The sequence below is a fragment of the Eleutherodactylus coqui genome, chromosome 3 (genome assembly GCF_035609145.1).
Source record: "Eleutherodactylus coqui strain aEleCoq1 chromosome 3, aEleCoq1.hap1, whole genome shotgun sequence".
NCBI lineage: Eukaryota > Metazoa > Chordata > Amphibia > Anura > Eleutherodactylidae > Eleutherodactylus > Eleutherodactylus coqui.
Window position 1 is genome coordinate 95,821,343 of NC_089839.1, and position 12,190 is coordinate 95,833,532.

Below are 12,190 nucleotides of genomic sequence, written 5' to 3' on the forward strand. Positions count from 1 at the left end.
CCTAGCTTGTGGTCCACCCATGCATACTATGGGTACTGCTCAAAAATACAGTTTTTGAGGCTTGGGACACACTCCTCATATCCCGCAACCTTTGGAAAGGATTTCTTTAAGACGGAACAGGATGGTGACAGACTTCCTTTAAATTCACTCTGTATCTGTTCTCCCACAGGTCAAAGCATTGTAGCACAGTTTTAAGCAATGCTCTATACTGGCTAGATGTACAGCTTTGCCTATCCTAATCTCTCTGGTTCATGAAGACCTGGTGGGATATTGGTTCCCATTGAGGAGATCTAGCTAGGACATCTCAATGACAATTAGAGCTTCATCAAAATATGTCATTTAGCCAACACGTACGCTACTCTGTATGGATGAGGGGTAAGAACCCCCCTAGGTTTCTTCAATGAGAACCAGTAGGTTCCCTCACAGTTGAATCTAAGGCACCTGAACTACCCAAATAGTACTCTCTTCTGCACGAACAAGGGGCATGAACCCTAGAAAAGCTGTCTACAGATGGGTGTCGCGTTTGGCTAATATCCTTAGTCATGCATCAAGGCTCCTGTCTGGATTTGGACATTGACTTACAAGGTAGTTACCTATAGGTCTCACTAAAGCAACAGTTATCTTTCTGAGAACGAAATGAATAGTAAATTTCAGGTATGAACAAAGGAGAATTGTGAATGAAGTTCTGAATTTAAATACAGGCTAAAAACCAGAATCAATGTAAGATAAGTAATGAAATCACTGTTTTACGTAGATTCTAGCTAGAAATAATCTATACAATGGTGTCCAAACGTGGACATATACTTTAAAGATTTTTGTGCATGAATGACCAAAATTAGATTTGTGAGTCTTTCAGAAAACTTCCTATAAAAGGTTTGCAGAAGTGAAGTAACACACTTCGGTAGCTTCCAGTTCTGCACCTGAGATTTATGAAAATCTCCGATGAGTGTAATAGGGGGATAGGTAATATACTACAGCAACCATTTCTTTCAGTATAACACCCATAGCTAACTAGAACATACTCACTTTCCCTGCTGTTTTCCCATGACGCCACTCCAGGTCTTCCCTCTGTTGTCACGTTTACAGGCTGCTACAGTCTGTTTATGAGACATCACAGGAAGGGGCTGCAGCCAATGACAGCTCAGCACTCGATTGTTGACCTCTCTCATTGGCTGAAGCACCCATGACGTCCGGTAACCTGGGAGGGACTGCAGCCTGTAAGCAAACTAAGGAGCGGAGGACCAAGTAGCACCATGGGAAAGTGCGAGTGTATACTGATTAGTTTATGTTGTAGAATGGAAAATGGAAGTTTACTAAAAAAGGTACAACTCTTACAACCCCTTTAAGTTTTAGGCTTTAACGAAGACAGGCAAAAATAATGTTGATATTCTATAGCCAGGTAACAATATGATCATTTTAACGCTAAAAGAATTCAGCTATGGATAATGGTTTTTAACACAACAGAAGATGGATCTTACCTGTGTCTGCATCATTGCTCGTTCCACACGTCGAGAACTTCCCTTCTCTAATTTGGTTCTCAAAATTAATGCAGATGTCTGGATGGCCCAAAATTTGGGTTGCGAAAGCAAATACTGAAATCAGAGGGTGATAATTACATGGGTGATATTGACTAAGTAGAAAATGTTAAAACTGAAATTATGCCGGAAAATATATATTACATTTATGCACGTTTCTGATGTTATATAGCATACAGCATCTTGTACATACTAAGTAATATGCAAGCCAATGGTTTTCACTCTACACATGGCATTAAACACAAAGAGCCAGAAAGCATACAAGCATTATTTCATGCATGTACAGCCACAAAACCCTGCCAGACTATGGGCCTGAGGAGTCCTCTGCTGCTATTAGCGCTGGTCAGTAGACCCTCGGTGAGGACAGGTGTGCAGCCATAGTATGGGTCAGGCAATGGTATCTGGTCATTAAGGCATAAAATGGGACATAAATGACACTGCTAAGATATAATACTGTTCATGAAAAAGGTTATTCAACTTTCTGACCAACGGAATCAAAAATATAATTTATTGGCTTGTCCGTTTATCGGACTCATCTGTGAGTTCAAGAAAAGTTGGCAGCACCAGTGTTCCTGTTCAGTGGGTGTTTTCTGCTCAGGGATATCCACTGCCCTTCCGAGGGTGTCAACAAGGGCTCCCTGCAGACATTCCCATGGGAGAAAAAGTTAAGCAGGACATAATTTTAGAACATTACTCAAAAAAAAAAAGTGTTTACTGCTCAAAACTAGAAAGTGACATCAGTGTAAAAGTACAGCAGGATGCAATTTAGTAATAGGTGCTGACAGGAGAAAAAAAGTTTCTACTAAGTTTGTAGTAGACTAATGGAACAACATTAGTCAGGCTTTAGGGTCTATAATATCTACTATACTGCATCACTTATTTTTAACTCATTAAAACCAGATAGTGAAACATAATCCGCCTTTTTAATCTATTTTTCTGACTGTACATTTTTTTCATTCTATTGTCTGTACATGACTATAGAGACAGTTATCGAACCCGAACTGAAGTTAACAGCATTTATAGAGATGCTTTCCAGACACAATGGGCAAATAGGGATCCACTGACTTCTATGGGAGACGGTTTTAGACACGCTCTGTAACCTGTGGAAAAGTCATTGCGTAGGGAGGGGGGGAGGTGAGATTTTCATCCCCTATTGAAAATGGTGGAGCCTACATTATCTATACATTGGTGTCACCTTTCATTGTAATTCTGCTTTTGATAAGTAGATGACTATAAAAACGTTTTCACTACAGAACAGAAATGTCAGAGTATTATTAGCCTAAAGGCCCATTTACACGACAGATAATCGCTCAAAGATCTCTCAAAGATCTCTCAAAGATAGGGGAGGGGGAACAATGCTATCAGCACTCCCCCGTGGAGAACGACTAATAAAAGTGATTGCTAAAATCAAGATCACTTGATTTGAACGATCAGCAATAAGAGCCCGAAATGCGGGTGCCCCGCGCCCATTTACACACACCGATTATCGCTAAAACAATCGCCGATGAGCGAAGTTTTAGCAATAATCGCCCAGTGTAAATGGGCCTTAAGACCTGAGTCACATGGGCGTATTTGCGCATGCAATAAGCAGTGAATAGCACCCATTGATTTCCATGGGTTCGTTCACAGATGTGTACTTTTACTGCGAATTTTGGATACACAAAAAACGCAGCAACCTCTATTTTCCTCTGCATTTGCACAGCAAAAGTCCTCATAGAAATCAATGGGGGCGTGCAAATGCATGCAAAATACACTAGGAGATGTGTGAAACACGGCGTAATTGTGCAAAAAAAAGAACACACCTGCAACTTAATGGAATAATTAGCCATTTCAATTGTTACTGGGTTTTCCCCCCACACACAAATGCATATGAATTGTGCATGGAAAAGGTGCAATAAAATACGCCGATGTGTGCAGAAAAAAAAAAGCATACTTCATCCCACAAAAACACTATGCTCATGCACATACACTCGTGTGAAGCCGGCCCAAGGGCTCATTTACACGTTAGTGGATGAAAGCAAAAACCAGTAGTGGGCCCAAAATATGGAACAAAAGCAAATCTTTCTATTATATGTTTTCTCTGTAAGCTTCACTCCTGGTTTTGGCTTCCTAAAACCAATGCAAAAATACTGACCAAATACTGCCATCTTAAAGAGCACTCAGTGGTCAAATGGCACATTTCCTTTAAAGTCTAACTTCACCAAAAAGCTAACATTTCGACATGCACTCCATGTCAGACTCACAGGGGTTTGGAGGAGTTGTTTAGTTGGGGGTCTCACAATATGCACCACTGATATAAAGGAAGCTTGGTGGTCACTGGTGATTTTCTTTCCTAACAATATAGGACTAATGAAGCAAAACACAAAACATTTTAGTTAGCTTCTGAAACACAAAGAAGAGGTCCCAACACGAGCCCTTATTTAGTTTTAGAGCCAGTCATGACAGGTTATAAAAGTAATTTGTAGAGCAAGAGGGGCTTCAAGTCTCCATTCTCAACAGAAAAAGCATACGCTGCCCCACAGATTAAGCGAATGTGGCTGATGGAAACTGCCACGCGGTTGTTCGGCTCGCTCTGACGCTGCAATGCATGTCTATGGAGAGTGATAGTGCATGCTTACCCGGTTCCCTGAGTGAGAGAAGAGACTCAGCGCCCCCTGTTCTTGGCAATAGTGGGAGTCCCAAAGGTCAGACCAGCCCTCACCTACCTTACTTTTATTACCAAACCGATGACAAAATGATCACTAAATCCTGAACTAAGAGAATACTTATTAGGCTATATTCACACGAAGTGGAAATGCTGTGGATTTTCTAAAGTGGAAAATCCACATAAAAATCTGCAGCAAAATTCATGTCAAAATTGGCACTAGTAATTTGGAAACATAATTTGCCACAAGTCCGTAGCAGACTTCACATCTTCAGTTGAAACATTTTCCGCTGCTAAAAGTCTGCATCATTTCCACTGTGCGTGAATGGGTATTATTGTACCTTGACGTCACCGGAAGCTAGGGGGGTTGACAGGAGGAACGCCCCTCTTACACCCCTAGCTCCCGATAGGGTCAAGGCAGGAAGGTCCTACCAGAGTGTGGATAGATTACTGCCGTCCCTGGAGGGTTAGCCTGAGGATTACTGTTGTTCTTAGACTTACATTATTACCTGTACATGCTGCCATGTTACCGCTGTAACATGCCAGCATTTACATGTAATAATGTAAGTATAAGAACAACAGTAATCCTCAGGCTAACCCTCCAGGGCCGGCAGTAATCTATCCTGACACTGCAGCGTCTGTACTCAGTCCCGCCCTGGCATTTCAGCCATGCATCCCACCCACCCGCCACCTCACACCTCCGACCCGGCCACCGCCTCTCAGCTCCATGCCGGCGGCCGCATATGTGTTCAGTGACGCTCTGCTCACAGCTGCCAATCCAAACACATTCTGCCGGGAAAGCAGAATAAGTTCGCCTTGGCCTCCCCGCTCCCAAGGACGCGCAGCGCTTCAACACTCATGGAGGTTCCACATTCTGGGGCGCCACCAGGAAAGGTACTTGTAGCTGTGGGTGCGGTGCTGTAGCAACCCTGGACGCCGTATCCCTTTTCTAGACATCTTTAGTAGCCTTCCAAGACCTGCTACCGAAGAAACTCTGCAGCCAATCACGTACAGGGGGCATCACCCCCTGTCAATCTTGGCTCCACCAGGAATTCCTGGTGGTGTCAAGATACAATAATACTGCGTGAATGTACCCTTAAAGTATAAGTTGCATCTACAGTTTGTCTGTTTGTCTACAATAGCGTTTGACTGTGAATAAATAACACACAAAAGCTCATTTGCTCCAACTAGTGAAATGAACGGAGCTGCACTATGAATGCTGTAGTGATACATCAGTGGCTAGAAGTGGGGCAAATGCGACCTCCAATTCTTGGGATCAGTAGGGGGTCCCAGCAGTCAAACCCCCACCGATCTATCAGTTTTCACCTATCCAGTGTATGGGTGAAAACTGAAAAAAAAAGACCCCTCTCAGAAATATCGCTTTAAGGATCATAGTCAAGTTTTCATTTTGGGCTGTAAGTGTGCTTTCAACATGATGACCTTGTAACCAAACATGAGTGGCATGCATGTAACATGACATCTAATAGTTTCAGGTCAGATGAGTATAGTCCTATCATGTAAGCAAATCTACGGTCCCACTTTATTCTGAGATGTCTAAGTGTTCCCAAAGACACACTGCGGCAATGGAAAGCTCAGCTGATGAGTTCCGTGTTTGCAAGAGCAATACAATTTGTTTTGAGTGCGTGAATCCAGCAAATTCCCTTGGTTTAACACTGACAATACAGAGAACATCCATTAACCAACACCAGCATCCTTCTAGTCACATTAATTGCTTTTTCCCCCCTTGGTATCAAAGACTGAATTTATGAAAAAACAAAAGGTTAAAAGCTGTGCCTTTTGGAGAGAGCAGTGAAATTGGACATGCCACACACACTCATCGCTGGAGCCAATGCTCATTAATTGTATTTTGGCTCTGGTAGACACGATCTGCCACAGTCGTTAGACAAATTGAGGTTGTAACACAAAGTAAAAGCATCTCAGATCCATTTCATTCATACAAACTGCAAAAAAGAGAACTATAGCAAAGGTCCTGATGTGTCAGCTATGGCATAGCAGTTTGTCTGATCTCCTGTTAAAGGGGTTGTTCCGCGAAACAAAGTGGGGTTCAGCACTTCTGTATGGCCATATTAATGCACTTTGTAATGTACATCGTGCATTAATTATGAGCCATACAGAAGTTATTCACTTACCTGCTCCGTTGCTAGCGTCCCCATCTCCATGGTGCCGTCTAATTTTCAGCGTCTAATCTCCCGATTAGACGCGCTTGCGCAGTCCGGTCTTCTCTGTGTTGAATGGGGCGCTCGTGCTGGAGAGCTGCTCCTCGTAGCTCCGCCCCGTCACGTGTGCCGATTCCAGCCAATCAGGAGACTGGAATCGGCAATGGAACGCACAGAAGACCTGCGGTCCACCGTGGGTGAAGATCCCGGCGGCCATCTTCGCAAGGTAAGTAAGAAGTCACCGGAGCGCAGGGATTCGGTAAGTACTACCCGTTTTTTTTTTTTATCCCTGCATCGGGTTTGTCTCGCGCTGAACGGGGGGGCTATTGAAAAAAAAACAAAAAAAACGTTTCGGCGCGGGACAACCCCTTTAATTGAGACAAGATGTAATACCAGACCTAAGCAATGGACAAGTGTGGCGCTATTTTCTAAATTTGGAAACCCCTTTCAAACTGGTCCATGTCATTGCAGTTTACTTTGTCAGGTTCTATGAATGGTGAAATTATGAAATTAACTATATGCCCTTTCTTTCTTGTACCACAATGAACACTGCACTTCTAACTATGTTGTCTGCTCCGCCGCACTTCTCCTCGCAGGTCCCCGGAACTTGTTTGCAGTCTTCTGTCAGCGCTTCCTGGACTGGAGGTTCAAAAACCCCCGCCTCCTGGAAGTGCTGGGTCTGATTGGTGGTTCTTGAGTGCTGTGGCTTAGCTAATCAGAGTCAGTGCTCGATAAACCAATCACAGCCATTCAGTGCGATGCAACAAAAGGGAAGGCTCCATAGGAAAACATGGGCTACAAAAGATAGCAAACCGCAGCAATATTTTGCAACCCAAAATTTATTCTTCTCGCAATGTAGCAGCCTACAAAACATCACTAATGTGAGGGAACCCTTAGGAAAGCATGGGCTTTACATACATGTGATTTATAGCATTGTCCCATCGTGAGAAAATCGTGCAATTTTGTCGCCCGTGTGAAACCGGCCTAAAGCTCAATAGGGCAGATTTACTATAGAGAACTCAACAGTTTTCTGGTGCAAATTTCACCAAAGGCATACTTTGCATCACATTTATCATGAGCTTTAAGGATTTTGGGTCATATTTTTTCGCCAAGGCAGATAAAGGGCCGTGGCTGGAAAATAGTTGTGGCCTAAATGCAACATTGTGCACCAAAAAATGCACCAAAATTATGTTACAATTTTTTTGGGTGTAAACTAAATCAACTAATAAGTAGTATAAAGTGAGAACAGACAGTCTGAAGATATGCCAGCTTTATCATGCAACAGAGCCACCATGATAAATCGGGCTCATCTTAAAGTCTTGAGTCTAACTTTGCACTATTTACATATTAGACAGCATTATTAAATCTGCCCCACAGTCTTTACAAATTTGTCTTATTTTGCCCCCTATTGATAGCTGCATGCCATGGAAATCTATACTAAATCTAGAATTCGATTGCTTGAAAATGTTTTTAGTATTTCTCTAGATTACCATTTAAAGCATGGGGTGTCTAGATTATACACTACGACTCTTGTTTATCTGTACCACACTGTTTTATGGCATTGTAGCAATGTGTCACCCCAATATTACAGCATGAAAAGCGCTACAGAAGTTAATACTGCATCCTATATAAACACGGTTCACCCTAATCCTGTTTTCATACTGTGAATTTGTGAGGATATTTTTGTGAAAAAAATATAGGAAAAACTTAGCAGCTTTGCAAAATTAACAGGTTAGCACAGCCTGAGAGCTCAAGGTCTGCTGCGAAACCGCAATAAGGATACCTAAAAAGCTAATTGAGGCCTTTAGGGCTACCATAAATATGCATGAGGACTGCACTGTACCTCCGTATTTTTTTTTAATATGAAGGTATATGAAAGCTTCTGCACAAATCCAAGAGAAAAAAAATAGTCGTGGCATGTCCAATGACAATTCATATGGAAGGAAAAATTGTCCGGAGGCTGTGTGACCTCAGAAAGGCTTTGTGCCCATGTGCAAGAACACTTAGATCTCTCATGAACTGAAACTATAATGACAACTAATGGGCAGAGGCTGTAGGTGGGTAGGCAGGTTTACTTATAGAGGACCTTTGAAGAGCTAGCGGACATCCCTTTGGATTGCTAACAGTGGCATTTATTGGTTGTTAACGGACAGCTTTAGGCTAGTGTGTATGTGTGCACAATTGTTTTCAATGGGTCATTGGTAGAATGGTCATTCTGCTGACAACTATTCCTCCCAACTTACCCATACACAAGCACACTGGGTCCAGCCAATCATGCATGTTTTCTCAATGGTGAGGGAAGGCATCTCTCATGAGAACAAAAGATCATGCAAGTTGAAATCCATCTGCCTGACCTTTCTTTCCTCCAATGGCAGATGTTTAGAATGAGTTGGCATGCACCCTTATAAATGGGAAAGTCAGCTGGTCCCATTGACATTGGAGGGCTGGGAGGATTTTGCTCTTATGTGTGTAGGCACCTTTTGTAATGTAGAAGACCAAGACCGTTCAGAATGGCATATCAAAGCCAATTTTACAAGATGATGTGCACCATGTTGACAGTAACCGTGCCCAACCATGGCCCTAGCTCTATATTATGGTACCATACTGCGACACAACATGGTGGTAAATGTAGGGACTGTGTGTTCACCGTAAAGGCTACATCATGCATATGGATCAGCCATGTGTAATCTGTATGTCGTCTGATAAATGTTAACCAGACAATGGCATTATCAAAAGAATAAGATTGCCTGTAGAGCTGATATGATATTGCAGTACATCTATATCTGTACAATCCCATAGAACCAATAGCATGCCACAGAAACGACATGCCGTACAATGTATTTCATAAAACGTTACACAACTTGTCCCAAAGCCCCCGTAGACTACATATATGGAGGAAGTAGAGCAATTTTTAATCTTGTTATTGTTTATTAAAGACATAAAACAAAAAACTAACAAAGACTTCCCATGTTTCCAATTATAAAATAAGCTGGCGCCCCAGGAAGTGACATGACACAATACGAATGGTCAAGTTTACATGTGTTCATAAACACAAGGCCAAAGTGCCGAGTGACATTTAAACATACAAGATCAAAGGGCCATATATAAACCAAGCTGTATGGCTCTTCTAAGGTCTTCAACGGGTGTTGGATTTTCACACCAAAAGGAAACAAAATCCTATCCAGACTCCTAACAGTTCAGTGCTAGATGCTGCCAAACATGTTGCTACCAGATTCCCCCAAGAATCTCCAGCCTGGACATCCAGGCACATAGTCAGGATGCCACCAATATTGCAATATTGCATTAGACAATATAGAACTGATCTTAGTACTACACTAATGCTTTCTATACTTCCATTTTTGACATGTTTTCGACTATTTGTCAGCATTTAAGGGAGTTTGTCAGCTTGAACACGTTGTCCAAGCTGCAGGCATCATGCTATAGAGCAGGAGGAGCTGAGCAGATTGATATGAAGTTTATGGGGAAAGATTCAGTAAAACTTGTATTTTATTCATTTAAACCTCTGTGCTTTCTGAGCTGAACAGTCCAATGGGCGGAGCTATCAGTGAATGACAGCTATCTGGGTATGTACAGTCACAAGCAGACTGTTGTCAATCACTGATGGGACTGCCCACTGGACTGTTCAGCTCAGAATGAGCAAAGATTTTTATTGGTAAAAGGATATTCTCATCTTGTAAAGTGATTGCATATCACTAGAAACATCACTTTATGAACAGTAGGGGTCCGACATCTGGAATCCCATTGATCCAGGGAATGAACTGTCTGTTGTAGCTCTGGATCCCCTTCACTACTTCTCCCTGCACAGTCATGCTTCCGACCCACAGGCTATGTAGTTCTCTGTACAGAGGAAGTGATCTAACAAGTTGGTATTGATATTATATCTAGGAACATGCAGAAGCGTAATATTCATCTATTCCAAATCCTTTGCTTAAACTAATTGCACACTATACTTGAGCTTGATGATCAGCATATGTGCTGAGAAGTGTTTACACTGTGTGAAAGTAGATATATTATTACCCACTAAGAATTGGTCATCCCTCAAGAATCATTTTACATACAGCTAAAAGCCATATGGGGAGACGGTAAATAATCTAACACACAGAGTCTTATTGCATCAAGGACATCATATTTATATCTTTCTTTATTAGTAAATGACATGTGATTGTGCCCAGAATATGGGAATTCTACACAACTTTCCAATTTTCCATACTACGTGATTCAAATCTGTAAGGTTTTAATTGGCATTGTGGTCAAAAGGTCAGGAATATACAATAATTAGTTAAATTAGAAATTTGAAAGCCAGGAATTTGCCAAAGTAAACCATCATGGTGGACCCACGTCATCTTTCACATAAATCTGTCAAAAGATCAGATATATACACCTGTTTTTCAGGGCTTAATTCCATTATATCATTAGCAAACTTATCAAAAATATTTATGTATTCTGAGAAAATATGCTATTCTCAGGGTTGTCAGGTGTATTCTTATCTTTGTCTGGGATTATCGCCAATTATCTATTTTTAATTAGAAGGACATCACGTGAGTCCAACAAAACGCCCAAGCAAGTGCTCATTAGCAACTTCTGGGAACTCTAGAAGTCAGAGCTCCCCAAGGTCACTGATAACAATTCTATACCAGAAGTCTTAAAATACAATATTATTAAGAATACAGTATTGATCTGAATGACATACAGTTACAGAATAGAAGTATTGACTGAATTAGGAAACAATCACTATTGTTTTTCTCAATTTCACGTTTTGTCCTTATGCACTTACTCCCCGGTGAGTGAGAGCAAGACTTATGACTTTAACCGTCCAGCGAATAAGGATAAAGGTTTTACAGCCATCCACCAGAAAGAAGACTGCTTAGTTTCACAAGATTGTCGCTGTAGATACACTCTTGGACCGTTTTAGTCTGCTTGTTGAGACAAATTTTGCATTTAGCTGCAGAGATGTGTTATCCTATAAAGAGGGAAGGTGCTTATAAGCAATTAGGTTGGGATTATTCACAGGTCCACTGTTATGATAAGCAAAACAGCATTTAAATACTTTCTGTATAGATCTGATAAGCAATTTACCAACAACAAATGAAACCCACTTGTGCTATTATCAATATCTTAATATCTACATAGCTCCAGAAATTTATTTTGCAATTCCTGAAGACAATAAATCATCTTCATATGCAGATACTTTATACCATACTCTTCTTTCATCTGTTCCTCCTTGTCTACTGATACAGTTGTTATCTAGAGAGCTCCTTTTGGATCGTTCTGATTATCTGACACACAACTCCCTGAGAAGCGGTGAGATAATCAATGACCATAATATACAGATTTGTGACCGGTATTATTTATTCCTGCATCAACACCTCATCAATCATTTCAAATATTGCATCAAATATTGATATATCAACTCGCTTATTTCAGGAAATCATTATCATTGTTGAGTAGATAAGGAAACATTTCTAGCGCCTTTACCTAATCTACTCTTTAGGGCCAATGCCCATGGACTGATTTAAGCCGCGTTACCCGCGGCGGAATAATGCAGCTATTAGATTCTATTGAACCTAATAGCTTTTCTGCTTGTCAGTGCTCACATGCATGATTCTGCCGCGGATTTCCGCCACTTGGAAAAAATCACGGCATGTTCGATTTTACCACGTTTTTTGGCAGCGGAGTTCTCCATTAATATAGTATTAGGCCTCATGCTCACAGCCGTGGTGGACTCCGCTAGCGGCATATCGCAGCGCAGTGCACCACGGCGCCCACAAAAACCCTCATACTCACCTCCTGGATCCGCCGCGCTGTTCCCATCC

General features: G+C 41.6%; 1 protein-coding gene across 3 annotated transcripts in view; it reads right to left on the reverse strand.

The window, feature by feature from the left end:
• Nucleotides 1-12,190, reverse strand: part of TTC27 (tetratricopeptide repeat domain 27) — a 383,896-nt gene that overhangs the window by 137,446 nt on the left and 234,260 nt on the right. For 2 of the 3 annotated variants that reach the window (XM_066595887.1, XM_066595885.1), the window contains one exon: nucleotides 1,479-1,592. The exons of the other annotated variant lie outside the window; for it this stretch is intronic. In XM_066595887.1, the coding sequence (XP_066451984.1) occupies nucleotides 1,479-1,592 (114 nt within the window). The remainder of the gene's footprint in view (nucleotides 1-1,478; nucleotides 1,593-12,190) is intronic. 3 annotated transcript variants of the gene reach the window in all.